This window comes from Solanum dulcamara, chromosome 12, assembly GCF_947179165.1.
Source record: "Solanum dulcamara chromosome 12, daSolDulc1.2, whole genome shotgun sequence".
NCBI classification, from domain to species: Eukaryota; Viridiplantae; Streptophyta; class Magnoliopsida; order Solanales; family Solanaceae; genus Solanum; species Solanum dulcamara.
This window is the reverse complement of record NC_077248.1, coordinates 22,349,863-22,376,416: the sequence shown is the minus strand read 5'-3', so window position 1 is coordinate 22,376,416 and position 26,554 is coordinate 22,349,863. Positions and strand designations below refer to the sequence as shown.

At 36.2% G+C, this 26,554-nt stretch overlaps 1 protein-coding gene across 2 annotated transcripts; it reads right to left on the bottom strand.

The window, feature by feature from the left end:
- Window positions 1-776: 776 nt before the first annotated feature.
- On the bottom strand, window positions 777-5,611 carry LOC129877306 (pentatricopeptide repeat-containing protein At2g15980). Of its 2 annotated transcripts, XM_055952789.1 has the most exons (3): window positions 3,599-5,611; window positions 2,322-2,374; window positions 777-1,471 (listed from the first exon to the last, which is right to left on the bottom strand). In XM_055952789.1, exon 1 carries the CDS (start codon window positions 5,408-5,410, stop codon window positions 3,908-3,910), a length of 1,503 nt encoding a protein of 500 aa, XP_055808764.1. In that variant the 5' UTR covers window positions 5,411-5,611; the 3' UTR covers window positions 777-1,471; window positions 2,322-2,374; window positions 3,599-3,907. The 2 variants fall into 2 exon arrangements, with proteins under 2 accessions (XP_055808764.1, XP_055808763.1); XM_055952788.1 differs by lacking the exon at window positions 2,322-2,374.
- Between the last annotated feature and the right edge of the window lie 20,943 nt (window positions 5,612-26,554).

Here is a 26,554-nt window from a genome sequence, read left to right as displayed (position 1 = left end):
ATTGTAGTGATATTCTTCCCGTTTAGAGAGCATCAATGTATTTATCCAACGAACTATTTTTTAAAAATAATTTCATGTCATAAAATTTTAGAATTTTGGAATCAATATCTAATAGGGTTTCACTTGGTTGACTCACTCGCTTTCAACATATTTTTCTAATAAATCTTCCAATTATTTAGGATGTAACTGTCTGGTAGGACTAATCTACCTTACGATATAATTTACAAAATAGTTATTTTAGTATTGCTGAGCATTAAGCAACCTCCAATAAAGTTCAGATATCTATCTACATTAATAATATACATATGGCTATTTTTGTCTGTATGACACATCCATCAAATAGTCAGTTTGTATTTTTCTTCTTATGAGACAAAAGATGGATACCTTTTACTATTATCTATGTATAAACAATTAAAATTGATGATAGATACATTATACATTATATAGCATGTGAAATGTGAAATAGAGCTTACCTGCAAGGATAGTATCTGGAACCTGGTCACATATTCATTGGTTTGGTGTCGACAATTTTTTTCCTCTACGGGGAACTACTCTATTGCACACAGTAACACGGTGGTATAAATCACAATTTAAGCCAAAGGGGGGACAAGTTTGTCTAACATTGCAAGTGCAGATTTCAAGTTTGCTCTGCACTTTTGAAATTCTATGTTGAAAAAGCATTTTCAAGCATCAACAACAAACATAACCCGACTCAACTTCTCTGATACATGCATAACTTAATTATTGAACGAAACAAGTAACCAAACAATCAAGACTCAGAAACTCAGCTATAGATATATCGCATAGAAAAGGTAATCTCTATTGTTTAGTTATGAAGCATGCTCCTTCACTTATTACATTCAGCAGTAGCGGAGGTAATATATACATATATCAAAGTAAGCATCAACTGATAAAGCAATTTATTTATGTAAAGCCAATGCTCGTGAGTAGCTCGAGGGTGATAACAGAAAGATTACATAATGTCTGAATTAGTTAGAGTTCCGTACCATGAGACTCATCGTATGAGTGATGTGTTGCATTTCACGCAATCTCATTTTGGCTGCCAGGAAGCTTCTTGATAACATTCAGGCATTTGACTTGGTACTTTGGTCATCACCTAGAGTATGACATTCACATTGGTGACATAAACTCTGGATTCAGCACCCTGTTCATTAGCCAGCTCAATATTCAGGGAGATTGGATATGCCAAGGCTACACATCAGGTCATAATTTGAGAAGACTATACAAGCATTATCAATCTAGCACAACAGCAGATAATGGATCAATTCATCTGCTTAGAGCCAACAGAACATTCTGCCGCTGCTTCAATGTTTTGAAGCTAGATAACAGATATATGCTGGATTGGCCTTCTTATCATGGATTCTCAATGGGTTCATCACGTTCTTGGTTGCTTTTCTGTCAAGCAGCATCAAATTTTCTCCAGTATCCATAGTATAGCTTCAGGAAACAGCTGAAAATTTTCAAAAAACCATATCTCCGTTGTGATCACAGTTGTAAATAAATAGCACAAAAGTTATTGGAGGGGCATTTATTGTAAGGAACCGTAAAACAATTTGTTACTGAGACATACTGAACTTGACATTTCAGAAACGAAAATCATCCTAAAAATCATGAAACAAATAGATGGATGCAAGAACATTGACTTGTGAACCGAAAGGATCCCTTCCATGCCCTCATAAATCCAGTTCAAGTTTTACATGGCGTCAAAAATACTACTAGTTGATTCATGTTGGGTGAGCAATTTAGCAGCATTCCCAAAAGATTTTTTTGGACGATCAGATATTTGTATAGTAAAATACATCATTGCAGCAATTCAACAGTGACTTCATACAGATAAATCACTTCCCTCGACAACAGGTAATCTCTCTTCAGGATATCAGCTAAAGTAAGGCTAATCATCTACTTTTCATTGTTTTAAACTTAGCATTTTGTGACAATGTCAAAGGTTTTCCTTGATATCTTAAAATAATTTGTTGACCTTACAGGCTCCTCCTAATAAGGAAAGTAAGAAAAATGGGAAAGAAGAAGATGGCAAAAAGGATATGAACAAAGTAGCACATTATTTGAAGCACAATGGAGACAAATTTCTCATTACAATTTGACAGGAAATATGGATGTATAATTGCAAATCTTCATCTATCTACAAATATTCAGATGCTGGAGAAGCCAATTCCTTAACCGGAAGCTAGCAATTCATCTTACCAAACAGAATCCAGTGCACTGGACAAATTTTAAAAACATAGGTTCAAGGTTTAAGGCCATTTAGGTTTTTGAAATATGTCGTAGAATCATTGTACTACCTTATTGGGCTGAAGTGAATTTCTTTTCGTCCACAACAAATGCTTCCAAATGTCTGTCAAGCCCAAAATAAATACATCCTCAAAAAAACCCTAAAGGATCTTTATAATTTCACGCAAGATTTTCATTATTAGGTCCATCTCATGAACCGTAATCGTAATCAGTTGCTTCACACAAGCATGTTAATTGAAGTATCAAATTTCTGAGTGATCAAGAACACCAGTAGAATATCAGTCAAAAATATCGATTAGAAGGACAAAGTATACTCTCAGACAATGCACCCACACAGATTGGTGATTGGTTGCAAGCCCATGGTTTGGTCCTTAAAACTTCATAAAGCGTCCCTTAACCACAAAATTAGGCAAAGTATAAAAAAACATGCTGTTATTTGTTAAAAAATGGAAGTTTTGAAGCAGGAAAAGTAGCTTGAAAGGATTACTAGCACTTTCTACCTGCCGTTCTATTTATGTTAACCTGGAATCTCCCTCTCTCTTAGGCCAGAACTTCACCTTTTTTGAGGGAAAGGAAGGTTTGTTCTTTTTCTTTTAAAATGTTACAGCTATGCAGGAAATTTACGTTAAGAGAAAGAAGAATCAAAGTTACAACGAAATAATACAGAGAATGGTGATTCCAATGTTTTCTTTTGTCCTGTTCAAGCCAGTATCTGATTATTATGGATCATAAAGGAACCCATAACAAATAGTAAGATATTTTGACTGAAGGGCCAAATTAAAATACAAGAATACGTTTAAATATTATCCCTGCACAACCAATTTAAATTTTAAAGCTTACATAAGTTTTGCTCGTGAAGCTTTGCACTTGAGTGTCAATCTTCTCATGGTACTGGTCATCCCCCATGCCAAAACGAACTTTTAGTTCCCCTTTCAGAGAATAGTGGTGTACTTAGATATACTTCTCTACCCTTAATTGTCATAGGTAAGTATTTCAAACTCATTTTTCACATTAGGACAGCTCACGTAACTGATTTTTAGCATTGATACTTCCATGAAATAAGTATAGAAATCAGATTACACTTATTTGACTATCTAACTCGGATGTTGGTACTAAAGTATCTAAGCAGTCCTAAGAAAAACAGACTACTTTCTAAGCTTTTCACAAATTGGAAGAAGAAAATAGGTAATAAAGCCTCTATGTAATTGGAGTGGTGAAACCTAAAGCATATTGTGGGATGTAACTTTAATCTCTTATAAGTGGAAAGTGACAAAAGAACAATTATGCCAGAAAACTGCAGGAAAGAGACTAGGATGAATCGTCTTACCTGTAGTGAGAACTCCTCAAGCAGTTAGGCAGTGCGCATATTCATAAAACATTTATCAATCTCCTTAGAGAAGTACCATCCACAGAAAGGTACTCTTCTTGATTTCATTATCCAGTTGAAGAGTAGCAAAAATTATCATAAGATCCCCTACAGTAGGGAACAGAAGTGTTTTGACGAATCATGAAGGCGCCCTTCAGAGAGTACCTTGCTTTGATTTACTGACAGACTTGCACTTTGAAAAGTCCCCTTGTCTGTTTTTAACCTCATAGCCTGAAGTCACGATTTAAGATTTGGTTAGAATTCTGCATGTCATACAGACTTCAAGCTGTCTTTACATGTTATCTCATTCCTAAGCATTTCATTCCTCAAAGTTTCAGCCTTTTCGTCATCCCCTTGCTTGTTGTACCCATCAATGAAAGCACTATATATTTCCAAATTTGGTGCATATCCTTTTCCCACCATCTCTACCTGAAGTTTAAGAGCTTCTTCCATCCACCCCTCATTACAAAAGCTCCGTATCAGAAGTTCATATGTTGTCTTCCTTGGTGCAATATCGTGTTTCTTCATTACAGCTCTCACGAATTCCAAGGCATCAAGAACTCCACTTTTGTCACAGAGCACCTTAGCCACTACATCTATTGTTGAACTCTCTGGCTTGAAGCCCTTTCGACACATATCCTTATACAAAACTAGAGCTGCGTCAACATTCCCGCTCATACAATGTCCATTGATGAGATGCTCAAGAGTAACACAAGTACATTCTACCTCATTGAAGACCATCTCCCTGAAAACCTCCTCAGCTCTCTCAACCTTTCCGACTTTGCAAAACCCCTCTATTATCGTATTATAAGCTACAATATCATGCTTCACATCCTCATCACCCATCTCCTCCCAAACTTTCACGGCATTCTCCATCCTACCATCTTCACAATATGCAGCCATTAGAACGCTATAACTATATGCATTCGGAGAACAATTTTTTGCCATCATTTCCTTCCAAACCTCCTCAACCTTCTCCACTACTCCCTCCCTATGAAAAGCAACCATAATAATGTTAAACGTATAAGCATTCGCCATCACACCCTTTACTTCCCTACCATTCCCTTCCCCTTTCTCACACCTAAAGATTTCCGTATACATATCATATGCAGCAAAAGGACCTCTACTTTTTGCTATCAACTCAATCAAGGAATTACATATAACAATATGTGGGAAAATATTCTTGGAAGCCAAAATTCTCACAAGTTGAACAGAAACATCGATTTTCTTAGAATCCATATAAGCTTTTATCAACAAATCAAACACAAAAGGAGCTGAATCACAAGTTCTGTAAGTTTTAACCAAGATTTCGAAAATCCTAGGTGGGTTTGATAAATCAGGTTTATGGGTATCAGGAAATTTGCGAATGGCGCATTTTATTAGGTCTAGGGCTTGGGACTTGAGGCGTGAACGGGAGAGGATGTGAATGATGGTGGAATAGGATGAAAGAGAGTGAGAGCATATGGATCGGCGGATTGTGAAATGGAAGAAACGGAGAGCGAGATGAGGTGCGTTGCGGAGTTGAAGAATGATTTTAGAGACTTGGGAAGGAGTGAAGCCGGAAGTTGAAGGAGCTAGAGAAAGGATCTCGGACCATCGTGATTTTGAGCGATGATGTTTGAGGATTGTTGTGGCGGCTGAGACTAAAGTTTCATCTTCGTTTGCAGACAATTGTGGTGGAGAAGAAGTAGAAGCGGAAAGTGAGGATAATGCGTGTTTGGTTAATGGGATTGAGAAAACAGTGCGTCTTGTAAGAGATGAAAGCATTGCCATTGATAAGCCTATTTGCAGCTCCAGTCAGGCATTTTGTCCAACATCTTCTCTTCCAAATATTCCATCAGTGCTTTGGAAAACCTTTGATGAGAAAAACACTTCAAATATTAGACAAACTTTTTTTTTCTCAAGTATATTTAACAAACTTGTTATAAAGTAAAGATTAACATCAAATTAGGATCACAACAAGAAAAATCAAGAAAGAGGGGAATAGCAGAAGAAATGAAATTGGGAACGTTGTGTCCTTTTTTATATGCCTTTGCATAAAAAAATGTATAATAGACATTCATTAATCATTTACAATATTTCCCCATATAAAATAAAGTTCTAGTGAAAGAATAAATATATATAGTTATTTCTAATACACATTGATTGTTGGCTCATTAAAAATCTTATAAAAAAATTTCAGTGAGACAAAATCTCGTAAGGAAATAAGAGTACACTGCATACTACGTCCCTTTGATGAGAACATCAATCCAAATACTTGAATCTTCGCATTCCAAGCTTGCGCACCATCTTCTTGAAAGTTGTAGCTGGTAGAAGCTTGATGAATAAATCAACCATATTTTCACTCGAATGAATCTGTTGCATGTTGATATCACCATTCTTTTGGAGCTCATATGTGTAGAAAAGCTTTGGCGAAATGTGTTTCGTTCTATCTCCTTCTATGAATCTTTTCTTTAGTTGTACTATGCATGCTGCATTATCTTCACATATAATTGTGGGTACTTTGTCACATTTCAAACCACATTTTTCTCGAATGAGATGTATCATGGACCTCAACCATACACATTCTTGACTTGTTTCATGAATATCTATTATCTCAACATGATTTGATAAAGTGATAACGATAGACTGCTTTGTAGATCTCAAAGATATGGTAGTATCCCCACATATGAGCACATAGACTGTTTGAGATCGAGCTTTGTGTGGGTTAGATAAATACCCAGTATTAACATAACCAACAAGATTGGGACTGCAATTGTTAGAATAAAATAAACCCATATCAATAGTCCCTTTCAGATACCGCAATATGTGTTTGATCCCATTCCAATGCCTCATAGTAGGAGTAGAACTATATCTTGTTAACAAATTAGTCGAAAAGGCTATATCAGGTGTTGTACTGTTAGGAAGATACATTAGTGCACCAATTGCACTAAGATATGGTACTTCATGAATAAGAATTTCTTCATTCTTTCTTGAGGTCGGAATGGATCCTTATTCACATTAAGTGATCTAACAACCATCGGAGTACTTAATGAATGTGCTTCATTAATATAAAATCCTTTCAACACTTTTTCTGTGTAGGCAGATTGATTTCAAATGTTCAATTTGCAAATCAAGACATAATTTTGTCCTTCCAAGAACTTTCTTCTCAAATTCATTCTTTAAATAATCAATTGCCTTTTGAAGCTCTATTGGTGTTTCAATGAGATTTACGTCATAACATAAACAACAAGTACAACAAACTTCGACGTTGTTTTCTTGATAAAAACACATGGGCAAATCGCATAATTTATATAGCCTTCCTTAGATGAATACTCACTAAGATCATTATACCACATGCAACTAGATTGCTTCAAATCATACAATGATCTTTGCAATCTAATTAAATACATTTTCCAAGACTTTGAGCTATATGATTTAGGCACCTTAAATCCTTCAAGGATTTTCATGTATATCTCATTATCAAGTGATCCATAACGATAGGATGTAACCACATCCATCGAATGCATACCAAGTCTCTCATGGACCATGAAACTAATGAGATAATGTAGTGTTATTGCATCCATAATGGGTGAGTATGTCTTGTCATAATCGACACCAGGTGTTTGTGAAAATTCTTGTGCAACAAAGTGTGCTTTGTACCTCTGTATTTCATTTTTCTCATTTCTTTTTCGCACAAAGATCTATTTATAGTCAATAGGTTTAACACTAGGTGTTTGAATTATAGATCCAAAAACTTCACGCTTGACAAGTGAATTCAACTTTGATTGTATTACTTCTTGCCATTTTGACCAATCTTTTCTTTGCCGACATTCTACAATGGATTGAGGTTCAAGATCCTCACTATCTTGCATGATTTTTAATGCAACATTATATGTAAAAATATAATCCACTACTATTTCTAATCGATTTAGATTTAGCATGACTTGAATTTATGGATAGTTCCTTATTTTCTTGAGTCTCAAACTCATTGATTCCTTCAAGGATATCAGAATCACTCATATCTTGAATTTCCATATGAGATTCTTTCATAGTGTCATCTTGACTTTTTCTTTTTCTTTTTCTAGAATTTTGATCCTTAGAACCTAATGGTCTACCACACTTCAGGCGTGCTTTTGACTCATTAGCTATGACACTAGTAGATGGTCTTACAGAAATATCAATTTGAATTGGGATATTCTTTGGCGAAATATGTGATTAGTAATCTTTTCCAAATCTGTAAATGCGTCTGGTATTTGATTTGTAATTTTCTATAAATGAATAATCTTTTAGACTTCTTTCTCACAAATAGAAGTATGTGGATCAAGATGAGACAATGATAGATTTCTCCACAAAATTTTTCTTTTGATCTCACTATTTTCTTCCCCTAATTTTAGGAAAAGTGTCTCATCAAACTGACATTCTGCAAATCGAGTAATAAACATAGATTCCATTTAATGGTTCAAGGTAGGGAATAATGGTGGGCGATTCAAACCTTGCATATATTCCTAGCCTTCTTTGGGGTTCCATCTTAGTTCCCTGTGGTGGTGCTATAGCGCAACCAAAAATTCTTAAATGAGATTGTCACACACCAAGCTAGACCCTAGGAGTGACACGGCGATCGGGAACTCAAAGTATCCCAACCAAGCCTCTTAGCATACATTGTATTCATAAGGTAAAGTAAAATATAATGAAATCAAGCGGAAGAACAATCTCAATCCTAGAAGTCTAGGAATAAAATAAAAACTCAAGTCATATGTCCAAGAATGGACTACATCAATTCTATGTCTAAACATGCCTCTACATACTAGACGAGGACTTATGAAAAGCTCCTAGCTCACGCTAACATAAAAAAGTCAAAAGTAATAATCATGAAAAGAAAGTCTCGTCCTCGATGAATGAGGACTCACCAAAAAACTTCAAAGTAATAGTAAGCTCTAGCCATGAATAAGATGCATGGTATGATCGTTTGTCACTATATTATGATACAATGTAGGAAAAATATGTGTTAGTACACAGAAAGTACTAAGTATGTGAGATATATATGAACAATAAAATACAGACATAATCAAAATGAACATATGATGCATGACCAATATAATGAAAAGTATTTGAAATCATATAGTAGACATGTGGTTAATGCATCATAAATATTATAGTTAGAGTTAATTCATTTCATAAAACTTATGTGGGATAGGACCTTTAACCTTATGAGATATTGTGGACATGTGTGAGAGATATTGTCAACCGACATAAACCTGTGAACTAACATGGAGTCCCAATTGTAATGACCTTGAGGGTTATTTTTAGAAATATGTGGAAATTATTATTTTACCCCTATTATTAGTGTGCCCAAGTGTTAATTGTTCTGTTTGTGTGATCGAATATGTTAGAATCTTAATAGTTAGCTAATTGGGCAACTTTTTGAGTTTTATAGAGTTAAGAGGTGATAAAGTAGTTTACGGGATCAATCAGAGCTACGGGTCTTGGAACGGGATTCCGTCAGTTCCATTAGTTTCAAAATATGGAAATTGGTCTAGAAGAGTCATCAGAAATAAATTTAGGGTTGATATATGAATTTGAGGTCTTAAGTTAAAAAATGAGGTTTAAATGAATTAGTTTAACTTCAGTTAATATTTCGAGATCCGAGTGTTGGATGAGAATACTGTCCAATCCGTTGCGTCCAAAATGCTGAGTTTGGTCTAGTCGAACATTGACTTAGAGCCCCGGGACCTTAATCATTATTTTAAATTTTTTTGGGCCAAAAGTTAAGCTTTAGGCCAATATGGGGTCTGGGAGGGTATTTTGATCAAAACGACTTCTTTTCATAAATCTAATAATTTCATTGAGTCCGAAATATCGAATTGAGTGTAGTAGCATATCCAGTTTATTTTTATCGGACTTCGAATGATTTCTGAGGTTTCAACCGAGAGCATTTTGGACTTAGCATTCAGCTATGATCTGGTTTCTGGTGCAGGTGATTTTGTTCTTCGCATTCACGAATTGTTTCTCACATTCGCTACTTGCCCAATGATTACTCTACGCGATCACAATGATTTTCCACGCGATTGTGAAGGTTTACCACTCTATGTATCGCGATTGCAAGAGGTGGGGACGCGATCGTGAGGTGTCTTTTCCCAGTGCTTCACGGCTGCGAGAGTAAGTGGCTCGCGATCACGATGCATAAATTATATGTGAACAGTGTTAAGTCGTGAAAACAGTCCTATTTTTGAAAAACCACCATTGATATCGATTTGGAGCTTGGAGAAGACTATTTTGGGCAGATTTCTTGAGGAATATCTTATGTGTACGTCTCCTTTTCAATTCTCCGTCATTTATCCATTAATTTCCTTCTTTTAATCCTTGAATAAGTCTAGTTTTAAGTGAGAATTATTGGTGGTTTTAGTGGTTACATTTCAATTCAATTTTATTGATTTCTACCTTATTTTTTGGCTTATTTTTATGGGCTTTCACCCACAAACTCCCCTCAATGAGTAGAATGTGATTTTTTAGTAAAATTTCAACCCTTTTCGAAATTAATTAATTTTTGGACTATCTTACCCTTGGTTTCAAAATCTATCAATATGGATGTCATTGGACTTCTTATGATGCGTATGTTTTATTTTTGATAGTGGGTTATCATTTCGTACATTTAATTCAAAGGTCATTCCCGGTAGAGCGTTCGAGTGCGGTTTCGGCAATTGAGGTAGGTTTGACTATCCTTCTTGGGGCTGAGTTGGGTGATTAGTCAAATTCTATGTAGTGGACTTTGAGATGACGTTATAGCGTAGTTTGGTATTGATAAGTTATATTGTGATGTTTGTATGGGGTCTTATATGTGCTGTGTAGCCCGTGTAGGGGCCTTATGTGATATTCTATGTATGATTGTGACTTTATATCCTATGACTTAACTGAGTAAAGATGTGAAGAGGTTATTTGACTTGTAATGCCCACTAGAGGGGTTGAGTTGAGGGTTTTGATCACGCCTGAATATTGAGATATTGTTGAGAAAGGGATAAACACTTAATTTGATGTATTTTCTTCCCATTACCATCCATTGAGGATGAATATCATGCTTAGGTTAAGTATTGAGAACTTTGAACCTTGTTCTCTATGTTGAGTTGAATATTACCTCCATGCATTATATATTATGATTGCATTCATCCTCAGTCGTACTATCATTGATCATTGGGAGTCGATAACTGTGGAAATCTATTTGAGAAAGAAAATGTGACATCTTTTGTATCCTTGACCAAAAGTAGGTGGAAAATGAATGAGAAATTAGTATCATGAGTCCTTGGCCACGAGATGGGTGGCGAGGTAGTTGATACATTGAGATTATGATGAGGTATATGGTCAGCGAGACCCCCACTGGTCCTTCATGGTAGCATAACTCGGTAGGTGTATACAACAGGTTGTGCGACAACCTTGATCCCATCGCACCATTATATCATTGCATCATCATAATGCATTGCATCACATCACATTGATACTTGTCATATTTGATATATCTGTTTAATTGTGATGTATTTATGTGTTTACTTTAATTGCACTATTTTATATAAATTGACGGCAGCGTAGGCAGAGAGGGACTTTTCTGCGTGTAGATGGAAGTGTTCCTTAGTTTATTTCATAGTTTTTGATTAATTACTTATACTTAGTTGGTTAAACCTACTGAGTACATATGAATTTTACTCACCCCTACTTCTGTGTCCTTTTTTGATACAGATTCTAGTCAGGGTATCCCGCATGACAGTTGATCTTCTTTTCTCGCAGATATTTTATCATTCAGAGTAGTGGTGAGGTCATGGGATTCAGACTGCCATTATTTCTAGTTTTTATCTCTATTCTTTATTATTATTCAAAGACTTATGATGTATATCAGATTTGATCACTTTATTAGATACTCTTTACACTTATGACATCAGGTTTTGAGATTAATTTTGTTGTTGTTATCCTTTTATCATATTTAATTATGGCCTGACTTACATTTAAGAGTCTCGTATGGTTTTACATTTTGGCTTACACATCGAGAAGGGGTTTGGAATGTGTGCCATTATGACCCCAACTTTTGGGTTGTGATAAATTAGTATCAGAGCGCTAGGTTCACCGATCTTATAAGTTAATAGTAGAGTCTTATGAATCAGTACGTAGACATTCGTACTTATCTTCGAGAGGCTAAAATATACTTATTAGGATATATTCCTTATTTTGATTTCTTTCATGCGAGTTATTCATATCAAGTATTATATACCTATAATTTATTCCTTCTGCGTTGATGGTGGGGACTAGAGCTAGAGTCTCCGAGAGTGAGGCTGCACCTGCTGCCTGAGCCCAGTTCATGGGTGAGACAGAGGACGCGGAGGAGTCAGGGGACTAGGTTGAGCTAGAGAAGAAGCACCTGCTCGTGGCTACGCTAGAGAGCCATAGCCTGAGCCGGTTTATGAGCAAGAAGATGATTATGAGAAACATACTTAAAGACAGAGGCCTGCCTAGCCTCCTACAGTCCCCGATAGTGCTTCGATGCTTTAGAAGTTATTGATCAGATTATTAGCTAGATTGGATGGTGCTCTGGCTCCTGGTGTTCTTCTAGGTACTTCAGGCTCTCCCATCGCAGTTGGTACTACACCACCAGTTCAGGGGCCTAGTGTTGGTTATCAGGGATCTTCTTCTGTGCCTTCTATCTTACTCCCGAGATTTTCACTCCACCGATTTCTTCTAGTGCTTCTATGTCAGTAGCTGAGCATAAGAGTTTCGAGAGATTTGTTCAGTTGGCACCTCCTAAATTTGATGGTACGATCGGGGAGAAGGCTTATGATTTTCTGACTGAGTGCCAGAACAGGTTATTTAACCTGGGCATTATTGAGGCACACAGAGTGGCGTACACTTCATATCAGTTTTCAGGGGTGGCAAAGAAGTGGTAGAGATCGGTTATTACCCGTAGGCCTGCTGGTTCCACTATGATGAGTTGTGAGTAGTTTTTAGAGGTATTTCTTAAGAGGTTCGTGCCTTACAGCCTCCGTGACCAGCACAAAGATGATTTTGACAGATCGGAGCAAGGCTCCTTATCTGTATGTAAGTACGAGGTTCGCTTCCATAAGTTATCTCATTATGCCATGTCTAGTATTCCTACTGAGTTTAGTGGATCCGTAAGATGGTAAAGGGATTCGCGGGTAATCTTTAAGAGACTACAACTTTCCTTGTACTATCTGGTGGTACTTTCTAGAGTGTTATTGACCACACAAGGATAATAGAGAGCATTTGGCATGCTAGACTGGGCGGGGCCAAGAGGTTCCATCGACAGGGTCAATTTGGTGGTCACTTCTCCAGAGGCAGGAATACTCAGGTTTAGGTGCCCATGGTTATCTGGGCAGACCAGTCTAGACAGGTATTTAGGGATTAGATGGTACCAGTGGATCTAGATCGGGTTAGGATGGTTATAGTGGTTCTTCAGGCTTCGGAGGATGTATTGACACTTCTAGTTATCCTTCACGCAGTTCAGGACTACGAGGCTGCTTTGTATGTGATGAGTTTGGGCATAAGGCCCAAGATTACCCTAGATGTGCTCCTTTTACTAGATGGCCTGGGATGCCGGCTGTTCGTTCTACTCCCACTCCAGCCACGTGAGGTACTACACAGGGCACTAGAGGTGGCACTCGTGGTGGGTCACAGGCTAGAGGTGATCGTAAGCTATGCTATGCTATACCATGCAGTTATTACATGTATTATTTTAGTTTGCCTGCATCCTGCTTTAGTATTATTTAATCTAGGGTCTACCTATTCTTATGTATCGACCTATTTTGATGTGGGCAGTGATTATGTGTGTGAACCTCTTACTATGCCTATTATCATTTCTACCTCGGTAGGTGAGTCCTTAGTAGTGGATCGGGTATATCAAGGGTGCTTGGTGATATTTTTGGGTAGAGAGACTCGTGCAGACTTAATTTTATTAAACATGCTTGATTTTGATGTGATATTGGGTATGGAATGGTTATCTCTTTAGCATGCTATATTAGATTGTTATGCAAAGACCGTGACCTTAGCTTATCCCAGTTTTCCTAGCTTGGTGTGGAAGGTTAATCCGAGTTCGTATTCGAAGGGGATGATATCTTATATTTATGCTCGTCATCTGATGGATAAGGGTTGTTTGTCTTATTTGGCTCATGTATATTATTTCACTACTGAGTCACCTTCTTTAGAGACGATGAAGGTGGTGAGAGAGTTTATAGATGTGTTTTCCATAGATTTGTTGGGTGTTCCTCCTAACCGTGATATCGATTTTGTGATTGATTTGGAGTCTGGCACCAAGTCCATCTCTATTTCTCCTAATCGGATGGCTCTATCGGAGTTGAAGGAGTTAAAAGAACAACTAGAGGATTTGTTGAAGAAGGGGTTTATTAAGCCCAGTGTATCATCGTGGGGTGCACCAGTCTTATTATTGAAGAAGAAGGATGGTATTATGAGGATGTGTATTGACTATCGATAGCTGAACAAAGTCACCATCAAGAACAAGTACCCCCTTCCTCGCATTGATAATTTATTTGACCAACTTCAAGGTGCATCGTTGTTCTATAAAATTGATTTGAGGTTGGGTTACCATCAGTTGAGAGTTCAGGAATTTGATATCCTGAAGACTGCATTTAGGACTCGTTATGGGCATTATGAGTTTGTGTTATGTTTTTCTGGTTGACTAATGCCCCGGCTGCTTTTATGAAGTTGATGAACCAAGTATTTCGTCCTTATTTGGACTTATTTTTATTGTGTTTATTGATGACACCTTGGTTTATTCTAAGAATGAGGCGGATCATGTTAGTCACTTAAGGACAGTCTTTTAGAGATTGAGAGAGGAGAAGTTGTATGCAAAATTCTCCAAATGTGAGTTTTGGCTTGAGTTCGTGGCATTTTTGGGTCATGCAGTGACCAAGGCTGGTATTATGGTCAATCCGGCCAAGGTTGCAGTGGTTCTTGATTGGGTTAGGCCTACTTCGGCTATCGAGATTAGGAGGTTTATTGGGTTGGTAGGCTATTATTTTCGATTCATTTAGGGTTTCTCTTCTATTGCAGTCCCATTGACTAGGCTAACTCAAAAGACCGTGGTATTTCAGTGGACTGATGAGTGTGAGGTAAGTTTTTAAAATCTTAAGGAGTTATTGACTGCAACACCTATTCTAGCCTTATCCAAGGAGGGTGTGGCCTTTATTGTGCTTTATGATGCATCGAGAGTAGGCTTTGGGGGTGTATTGATGCAAAATGGTAGAGTTATAGCTTATGCTTCTTGATAGTTGAAGGTACATGAGAAAAACTATCCTACCTACAATTTAGAGTTAGCGGCGATGGTGTTTATTTTGAAGTTGTGAAGCACTATCTCTATGGTGTGCATTATGAGGTCTTTATTGACCACCGTAGTCTTAAGTATATCTTCTCTCAGCTGAATATGAACATAATGCAACGTAGGTGGTTGGAGTTATTAAAAGACTATGACGTCACCATTCTTTATCATTCGAGCAAAGCTAATATGGTAGCAAATGTCCTGAGTTACAAGGCACCTAGTATGGGTAGTTTGGCCTTCCTTAAGAAGGATAAGAGGCCTTTGGATTTGGAGGTTCAGTCATTGGCTAGGTAGTTGGTTTGACTTGATATTTCTACACATCATAGCATTTTGTCCTTTGTAGAGGCTAGGTCTACTTTGATGGACCAGATTCGTACACACCAGTTTGAGGATAACAGTCATTCGAGATAAAATGTTGAGTGGTGAAGAAAAATTAGCCTCTCTTGATCCAAAGGGAGTTTTGAGGATAACTGATCGTATTTGTATTCCCAAGATTGGTGATTGGGTAAGTATGATATTGGAGGAGGCCTATTATTCTAAGTATTCGATTCACCCGGGAGTGACAAAGATGTTTCGTGACTTGAAACAACACTATTGGTGGTGTGACATGAAAAAGGAACATTGTTGATTTTGTGGCTAAGTATATGAATTGCCAACAGGTGAAGTATGAGCATCAGAAACTAGGTGATTCTATGCAAAGGATGCCCCTTCCCGAGTGGAAGTGAGAGCATATTACTATGGATTTTATGTCTGGATTATTCATGACATTGAGTAAGTTTGACTCTGTTTGGGTGATTGTGGATCGATTGACCAAATTAACCCATTTTCTTTCAATGAAGACTAGCTACAATGTGGAGCAGTTATCTAGGATCTACCTTCATTAGATTGTTAGGTTGCATAGGGTGCTTATCTCTATAATGTCGGATCGGGGTTCAGTATTTACCTTTCACTTTTGGAAGGCATTGCAACGTGGTTTGGGTACGCAACTAGAGATGAGTTCAATAGTTCATCCCAGACCAATGGCCATTCCGAACGGACTATTCAGGTATTGGAGGATATGCTTAGGGCCTATGTTGTTTTGGTATCTGATGGGACCAATACTTTCCTTTAACGGAGTTTGCCTTTAATAAAAGTTATCACTCCAGCATTCAGATGGAACCATTTGAGGCATTATATGGTTGTAGGTGTCGATCACCCATTGGGTGGTTTGATTCTGTTGCAGTTGATGCATTAGCTACTGACTTACTTAGGGATGCTATGGAGCGGGTACATTTGATTCAGGGTCGACTATTGACAGATTAGAGTCATTAAAAGAGCTATAGGGGAAGCTGAATCAGTTGCAGGCTATAATGTAGAATATGCACTGACAGGAGGGCTCGCCCCTTAGATTTCATGGTGGGTGATTGTGTGTGGCTTAAAATATCGCCCATGAAGTGGGTGATGAGGTTCGGGAATAAAGACAACCTTATCCCGAGGTTTGTTGGCCTATTCGAGATTCTGAGGAGAGTGGGTAGAGTGGCTTATGAGTTGGCCTTACTCCCTACACTGTCAACTATTCATTTTGTGTTTTATGTCTCTATGCTTTGCAAGTATATACCGGATAAGTCCCATGTGATTTCTTATGATGCGGTGGAGTTGGGTTCGGATTTGACTTATGAGAAGGAACCGGCAACTATCTTAGATAGAAGGATTCGTAGACTTAGGACCAATGAGATCGCTTCGGTCAAGGTGCAGTGGCGGCATCAGCCTGTTAAGGAGGCGATTTGGGAGTTAGATTCTGATATGCAGACCTGGTACCCTCAACTTTTTGAGACTCCAGGTACTTTCCTTTATCTTATATTCGAGGATGAATATCTTTTTTAGTGGTGAATGTTGTAATGACCTTGAGGGTTATTTTCGAAAATATGTGCGAAATTACCATTTTACTCCTATCATTAGTGCTCCAAAGTGTTAATTGTTCCATTAGTGTGGTTGAATGTGTTAGAATCTTAATAGTTAGCAAATTGGGCAAATTCTTGAGTTTTATAAATTTAAGAGGTGAAAAAGTGGTTTTCGAGATCAATCGGAGCTACGAGTCTCACAAAAAAATTCCATCAATTCTATTAACTTTGGAATATGGAAATTGATCTAGGAAAATCGTCGAAAACAAATTTGGGGTTGATATGTGAATGTGAGGTCTTAAGTTGAAAAGTGAGGTTTTAAATGAATTAGTTTGACTTTGATCAATATTTTGAGATTCGAGCGTCGGATGAGAATTCTGTCAGTTTTGTTGTGTCTGGAACTTTGAGTTTGGTCTAGACGAATATTGACTTAGAGCCCTGGGACCTTAATCATTGTTTTAAATTTTTTGGGTCAAAAATTGAGTTTTAGGCCAATAAGAGATTCGAGAGGGTATTTTGGTCAAAATGACTTCATTTGAAAAATTTGACGATTCCATTGAGTCTATAATGTCAAATTTAGCGTAGTAGCATATCCAATTTATTTTTATCGAACCCCGAATGATTTCTGAGGGTCCAATCGAGAGCATTTTTGGACTTAACATTCAGTTGTGATCTGGTTTCCGGTGCATGTGATTTGTTTCTTCGCGTTTGCGAAGTATTTCTCACGTTCGCAACCTACCCAATAATTACTCTATGTGATTGTGATAATTTTTAATACGATTGCGGAGGTTTACCTCTTTGTGTATCGCGATCGCGTCCGCGATCGCGGGAGGTGGGGACGCGATCGCAAAGTGTCTTTTCCTAGTGCTTCACGATCGCGATGCACAAATTGTGCATGAATAGTGTTAAATCATGAAAACAGTCCCATTTCCAAAAAACACCATTGTTGTTGATTTGGAGCTTGGAGAAGGCGATTTTGGGCAGATTTCCTAAGGAATATCTTATGGGTAAGTCACTTTTTCAATTCCTCATCATTTATCCATGACTTTCCTTACTTTAATCCTTGAATAAGTCTAGTTTTAAGTGAGAAGTATTGGGGGTTTTAATGGTTAAATTTTAATTTGGTTTCATTGATTTCTACCTTGTTTCTTGGCCTATTTTTATGGGTTTTTCACCCTAAAACTCTCTCAATGAGTAGAACATGATTTTTAATAAAATTTTAGATCCCTTTTTAGATTAATTAATTTTTGGACTGTTTTACCCTCGATTCTTAAATCTATCAATATGTGCATCACTGGAGTCCTTATGACGCGTATGTTTCATTCTTGATAATGGGTTATCCTTTCGGGCGTTGATTTAAAGGTCATTTATCCGATAGAGCTTTCGAGTGAAATTTCGGCAATTGAGGTAGGTTTGACTATTCTTCTTGAGACTGAGTTAGGATGATTAGTCAAATTATATGTTGTGGACTTTGGGATGGGGTTATAGTGTAGTTTGGGACTGATAATCTATATTGTGATGCCCGTGTGGGGGCTTATATATGTTGTGTAGCCCGTGTAGGGGCCTTATGTGATATTCTATATGTGATTGCGATTGTATATCCTATGACTTAACTGAGTAGAGATGTGGAGAGGTTATTTAACTTGTAATGACTACATAAGGGGTTGAGTTGAGGGTTTTGAGCATGCCTGAGTATTGAGATATTGTGGAGAAAGGGGTAAACACTTAATTTGATGTATTTTCTTCCCATTACGGTCCATTGAGGGTGAATATCATGCTTAGGTTAAGTTTTAAGATTCTGAACCTTGTTCTATATGTTGAGTTAAATATTACCTCCTTGCATTATATATTGTGATTGCATTCATCCTCATTTATACTATCATTGATCTTTGGGGAGTCGGTAACTGTGGAAATCCTTTTGAGAAAGAAAATGTGTCATTTTTTGTATCCTTGACCACGAGTAGGTGGCAAATGAATAAGATATTAGTATCACTAGTCCTTGGCCACGAGTTGGGTGGCGAGATAGTTAATATATTGAGATTACGATGAGGTATATGGTCTGCGAGACCCCCATGGGTCCTGCTTGGTAGCACAGCTCGACAGATGTATACAACAGGTTGTGCGACAACCTTGATCCCACCACACCATCATATCATTGCATTATCATAATACATTGCATCGCATTGATACCTGTGATATTTGATCTATCTTTTTAACTATGATATCGAACTATATTATGTGTTTACTTTAATCGCGTCGTTTTATATAGATTAGCGATAGAGTAGCCGGAGTGGGACTTTTCTGCGTGTAGGTGGAAACATTCCGTAGTTTATTTCATAGTTTTTGATTAATTCCTTATACTTAGTCGGTTAAATCTACTGAGTATATATGGATTGTACTCACCCCTACTTTTGTGTCCATTTTTTATGCAGATCCTAGTCAGGGTATCCCGCGTGGTAATTGATCTTCTTTTCTCGCATATATTTTATCATTCAGAGTAGTTGTAAGGTTTTGGGATTCAGACCGCCATTATATCTAGCTTTTATCTCCAGTTTTTAGTATTATTTGAAGACTTATGATGTATATCAGATTCGATCATTTTATTAGATACTGTTCACACTTATGACACCAGATTTTGAGATTAATTTCGTTGTTGTTATCCTTTTATTGTATTTAATTATGGCCTGACTTCCCTTTGGGAGTCTCGTATGGTTTTACTTTTCGTCTTACACATCGAGATGAGGTTTGAGATGTGTGCCATCATGATCCAGACTTTTGGGTCGTGACATTAATATTTACCTATACACCGAAGGAAAGGGGGAGACTTCTTGCCAAGGTAGACTCCTATATGCTTAAGTGGATTCACTAAACTACATGAAGGATCTAGCCTCAACTACGGGTGACCCTTAAGGAATTGCGCCTCTACTACGGGCGATCCTACATCCTATGGTGACACGTAGTTATAGGATAATGGAATCTTGCTACGGGTCTCTTACCTCAACTACGAGAGAGAGTGTCTATTCCAAGGTCCACTCGGTGCTAGGTAAGCTCTCAACGGAATAGACAAATCATAAGTCATAAAGTCAACATCATGTGGGAGGGCTAATATCTACTACCCGTCCACCATTCATAAAAACATAATCATGGAATAACTCCTTAATTTAGTCTCATGTAATATAAGTATAGGCCTTTCATTGTTACACATTCATACTTAGGTGAGAAGAACCCACCATCATTCATACTTGAATTGAATTTCATCATAAAGCTTATTTCAAACATTTCATGTAACTTGCTTAAAAGCCTTATCAAATCATACTCATAATTAGGGGTGTGCATCGGTCGGTTCGATTCGATTTTATGTATTATCAGTTCGATTTATCAGTTTTTAGTTTTTAAATACGCTAAACCAATAAGATATTTTTTATCGGTTTTCGATTTATTAATTTTTGGTCGTTAACTGTTCGGTTTTCAATTTTTCCAATAAAACAATGCTCATAAAATAAATATATGAGTTCACACTTCTCTAATTATTTTGGTAAGTCTGTAAATGCTTTGATATACTGAAATAAAAAAGATAATGAGAAATTGCCTCAATAAGAGCATATGCAGTACGAAGGCTATAATTACATGTTACAATCAAAACATAATATGAAATTTTTGATGTTAACCAAATTATATACGTTTACGAACTTGCAAAATCTACAATTACAAAGTAAAACTAAAACTAAAACCAAGTAGTCGAACAAGATAATCTTAAACAATCTTAGTTCTTACTTTAATTTTTAGGTTTTGTGTAAACACTAAAGCGGCCTAGTGTGAAGTAGAAGTACTGTGAAGACTATAACATACTATTATGTTAAATTATTACTAATATTTAATATTTATGAAGAGTAAAGTAGTACAATACTACAGTCTTAATGGGTTATCGGTTTACCCAATAACTCAATACTAAAAATGTCACGACCCGACCTAGGGCCTAGTGATAACACGATGATCAAAACCCCGAAGGGCTCCAACCAAGCCTCTTGTACATATCATAAGCATACATAAGGTAAAAATATAAAAGTGAAAACATCATAAGAGAGTCTAAACCATGAATAGAAATCTGAAAATGATTTATGACAACATAGACTCAAACGTAAGTCCAACTAAATGCCTCTAAACATGAGTATGGATGGGGACTAAAACATGTCCCTAGCTCACCCTCAAGTTTACGACGTAAACAAAAGTCTTTTGAAAGAAAACAGTAATCAACTTGAGACTAGTCCCCGGTCAATGAGGACTCACCACAACACCTTCGGATAGGAACGCCTACTAGTTACGTGGACGATAAGGATCTTCAACCTCAACCCTTACATTATGAGGCAATGTAGGCAAAAAGTATGTATTAGTACGTTGGAATGTACTAAGTATGAGGGAGTGACATGCAACATAAATCATGGAATGCAAATGTTAAGTAAAACACATATTAAGTTGGAATACATAAAGTCATGAGAAAATCATATTGACCAAAGCATTTAAAAGCATAAGTTCAAAATCATAACATACTTAAGAAATCATACATATGTGGGATACCATAACCGATAATAAGATCATGCAAGCTATAACATGGAATCCAATGATACCCACATCGAGAAGGGGGAGGCTACTTTGCCAAGGTAGACTCCTAATCATGAACATGTGCTATTTGTGGATCCACTAGCTAGGCCATAAACGCAACCTATGGTGGCACATAGTTTTATGGGACATGAGGCTGCTACTAAGGCTTTTGGTAGGGCCTCCACCTCAATTCCGTTCGGTTCTAAGTCAAATCCCACGGAATACATACATAACATAAAACTATAATATACTATATCATAGTCATGATCATAGGCTCGAAATCATAGAATAACTCATTTTCATAACATACTTGTAATGTGAAAATTGTCATTTCATCATTACAATCATATTTGCATAATTCATATCGTTAGGCCTTAGATCACCACATAGGGTCCTAAGTCACCTTACTTCATAACTTGCATGCAATTCATACCTTGAAACATACTTATAATTCATGATCATAATGGAAATACATAGTCATAATTCATACTTTGAAAATTCATGACCATAGCTTGAACTTGGAATTAGGGTATGACATGAATGCATGATCAATTGACTTAAACATCATGGAATTAACTTGAAAACATGCATGATCAAAACCTTTATATCAGTCCATACATAATTCATATAGATAATATCATTTAGAAGTATAATTGAAAATACTCATATTTTACACCATGAACCCTAGAAATCAAAATAGGAGAATTCGTGGAAAAACTCTTCAATTTAATTCAATAACTATTTATTTATATCAAAATAGAATCATGATCATACTTTAAATTAAAATTCATGCAATTGGAATAGAGATCACAAAACCCATAAAATACCATACTTTAATTTGATAGAAAACTTTGAGAAATTGATTGGGCTTCATGGATAAAAGGATCCATGAATCAATACCCACATACCTTGAGTGAGAACACCAATTAATTTGGAAGAACTTGAGAGTTTTAATAGAGAAATTGAGTGAATTTGCTTGAAATCTTCAATGAAAACCCTTGAGAGCCTTTTTGTAGAGAGAGAAATATTTGATAGATGAATTGTAGAAGAATGAATTGAATTAGAGATTTAGGTAAATTTATAGAGTTGAATTAAGTCCTAAAAATGTCTAGGTTCATTAACTAATAATTTGGGAAAAGACTAAAACGCCCTAAAAAATTAAATTCGGCCAGGACACCTTCCCAGGTCCGCGACGCGGACCTATCGCGACCAACTCGGCCAGAAGACTGTCCCCAGGTCCGCAACGCGGTCCTGTCATAGACTACTCTGTCTTGTGCAGCTTTCCAGATTCGCGACGTGGTCCTGTCGCAGACCACACTGTTTTGTGATTTCTTCAAAAATCTTTCTTCCGTTCTACGGGTCCTAAAAATCCACCGAGACCATTTTCCCATAGGTTTTGACCCCCTAATCGATATTCCAAACTCGGATTTCCCAAAAAGATTAAGGATATTACGTTACATGAGTGGCCTATTTCCAAGGCATTCTTAAGGTATATTATTATTATTATTATTTTAATTTTTTTTAAGGGATGTTACAATCAATAATAAATCAATAACTCTATAAAAAATTTTTATAAAACCATTAGGAACCCATTAACCCAATAACTCAATAGCAATAACCCAATAACATTTTTTTGGTTCGGTTTATTGGTCGGTTTGGTTTTTGTACACCCCTGCTCATAATATAGCTTATCATTGGAAATCATAGCATAATGCATAAGACTATATGGAATCATCTTTAAATCACGTAATTAAATGGAAATCATGCTTAATCATATAGGACAATATCAATTGAATCATCATCGAGAGGACCCATTAAGGAATTTATGAACCCTAAATAGCTTTATAGAGATATTACTTTTAAATTATCAAAACTCATGCAATTTAATAGTAATTCATACTTAATTGAGTAAATAAATAATAATTAAATCTTAATTCATGCAATTGAAAAAGAATTAAACTAGACCCATGATGAGATCATGTAGCCTAGATATCATTGTAGAGAATTCATAAGAAAATCACCAATTTCATGCAATTATTATCAACTCATGTTGGAGTTGATTTGTAATTATAGAATAAATCATAATTCATGCAATTGAATGAAAATGGAGCAGACCCATAAATATACATACTTGAATTGGTTAGAAGAGGAGAGATTTCTTTGAGCTCCATGGGTGGAAGGAACCCATGGCTGAATACCACATACCTTAGCTATCAAAGCCCTAACAATGGAGATTTAGTAGTTCAAACCCTTGAAACCCTAGCTTGGAGAAGATGGAATCCTTCGGAGAGTCTTTTCTTCTTTCCCTTAGAGAATTTTTTTTAGAGAATGAATGAGAGTAGGGGAATTTTCAAGAATGAGGGTAGTTATAGGTCTTGAACATTACTCAAAATCTGTCCAGGTTCAATGAATCAAGAATGAGAAAGGATGAAAATAACCCTGATTAAATGAATCTGGAAGACCCTATGGATAGGGCCCTACGAATCGTCGAAAGCTCTACGGGTCGTAGATCCAATTCATTGCATCATACTTTAATCTGAGTCTCTAAATTTTACCCTACGAGTGCCCCTTACGGCTCATAGAAACCTCTACGAATCATCAAGCTGAGTCGTCAAGGTGATGCTCTAAAATAGTAGCTACTAGATGCTGGCCCTGGCCTCTACGATCCATCCTTATGAGTCGTCAAAGGTCCTAGAGATAGTAGGGACGACACATAAGTCACCCCAACACTTAGCAATTTTCCATATTTCAGGACCCTTTCCTACGAGTTCATCTACTACTTGTAAACATTCCTATGACTCATCATGTTGAGTCGTAAAAAAAATACTAAGGCTTGTTATTCTTCAGAAATTAGACATTGACCCTATGACTCATTTCTACGAGTCGTCAACTTTCTAACAGGTTGTAAGGTATTGACCCTACGACTCATTTTTATGAGTCATCAACTTTCTTATGGGTCTTAAGGTGACTCGTAGACCCTCTCACGCTTAACCAAATTTTCCTTTCCTCAGTGTCAACCCTATGAATCCATCTACAAGTCATAGGTCGACTTATTTAAACTGATAAAGTCCAATTTTTTTTAAATTTCTCTCATTTTGACTTTTCAATTTTTGGAATTTTACAGAGATATATTAGGTTATTGACCCAAAATTAATTGCAATGGAGAAAACTTATGATAATTAATCAACCTGAGACGAATAAGTGTTGTAGCATGCAAAATTGCATGACCCCACACAAAAGTAGGCAACCTAGTTTTCATAAGCAATGGTTTTGCTATCAACTGCAGACGTTTAATTAATTACTCATCAAGGTCATTTTGAGTGTGAACATGAGCTACAGGATGTTGTACTCGTATCGCAATCAATAATAAATAATCATTAAATGTTTGGGATAAAAACTCTGCGTTATCAAGGCGAATTGTTCTAATTTGATTATAGTGAAACTGTGCCCGTAGTCATATAATTTGTGCGAACAATTTTGTAAAATCCAATTTGGAAGATGACAACATGCACACATGAGACCATCTAGAAGAAGCATCTATTAGGACCATAAAATATGTAAACGACCCACTAGGTGGGTGAATAGGTCCACAAATATCCCATGTATACGTTCCAATAATGCAAGAGACTCAATCTCAACTTTTGTTGGTGATGAAGTCACAATTAACTTGCCTTGATAATAAGCAGTACAAGAAAATTAATCATTTAAAAGAATCTTCAGGTTCTTTAATGGGTGCTCATTTGAATTTTCTATAATTCGTCTCATTATTATAGATCCAGGATGTCCCAAAATATCGTGCCTAAGTACAAAAATATTGAAATTAGTAAATTTTTGATTTATTATAAAATGTGCTTAAATTGCACTAATCTTTGTCCAATACAATCCAAAAGATAAGGCTGGAAACTTTTTTATAACACATGTCTGCCCGAAATAATTTTGGTTATACCAAGATATTAAAGATCCATTTCATCAACTGTCTTGATATGATAACCATTTTTACGGATATCTTTAAAACTCAACAGGTTTCTCAAAGACTGAGGAGAAATATTACATTATTTATTATAAGTTTCGTTCCCTTAGGCAAAATTATAATAGCTCTTTCGAAGCCCTCAATCAAATTAGCACTATCAGAAGTTGTAATGGCATTTATACTGCTCATACTCAAATGAGAAAAATATTTCTAATTTTTGAATACCGTGTGTGTTATACCAGAATCAATCAAGCAAATGTCTTCATAATTATTTTGAGAATTATCCATATATTCAAAAAGAATGAAATAAATCTTTATTAATAATTTATTTATTTATTTTAAAATAAAAGTTAGATAATATAATAATATATAAAAATGATGATGATTATTTATGTGGATATAAAAACTTTTATCTAGTCATCCTAACAAACTTAAAGTATTGGTTAATTTTGCATCACAATAATATATATAAAATCAGGTCTCACTTTTATTGTAATAAAGAGAATCAAATAAATCAAGAAATAGACAAAAATAGTAGTAACAAATGAAGGTCACGTTTTGCTAAATCATGTATAAAGAAACCTGGAGGAGACAAATCTTATCAAGAAGGTGATAAACAAAATGAAGGGGGCAAATCGTATCAGAAAATTTCCAATAAAGTGGAGGGGATAAATCTTATCAAAAAAAAATTCATAATCAGAAAAAATTCTCATTATCCAAAAATTTCTAATTACTTCCTTTACTATTAGTGGAAAGATGTTTGTTTGTAGATTTCTATCTTTAGCATTATGTTATGTCCATCACTAAAAGTAAGTTAGTAGTAATGCATGGACTACTATACTGAATTTTAATATATGTGAACAAGAATAAATATTTATATCATTTACTTTTCACCAGTACAAAAATAACAAACATTAATAACACTATCATTAATAAATATTAAACATGATCATTATATTCTTCCATATTCACAGAATCATCACCAATCAAGTGATCTATCTTTTCTTCAGGATGGACAAATAAATCTTCCACATCTAAGTGTGTGAAGTTAGCATGATTTTCGGCCATAAAATTAGTTTCAAGATTTTTATTCTTCTTTTTTGTGATGCCTGATAAAGCTCAACCAAATATTTGGGAGCACGACAATCACGTGCATAGTG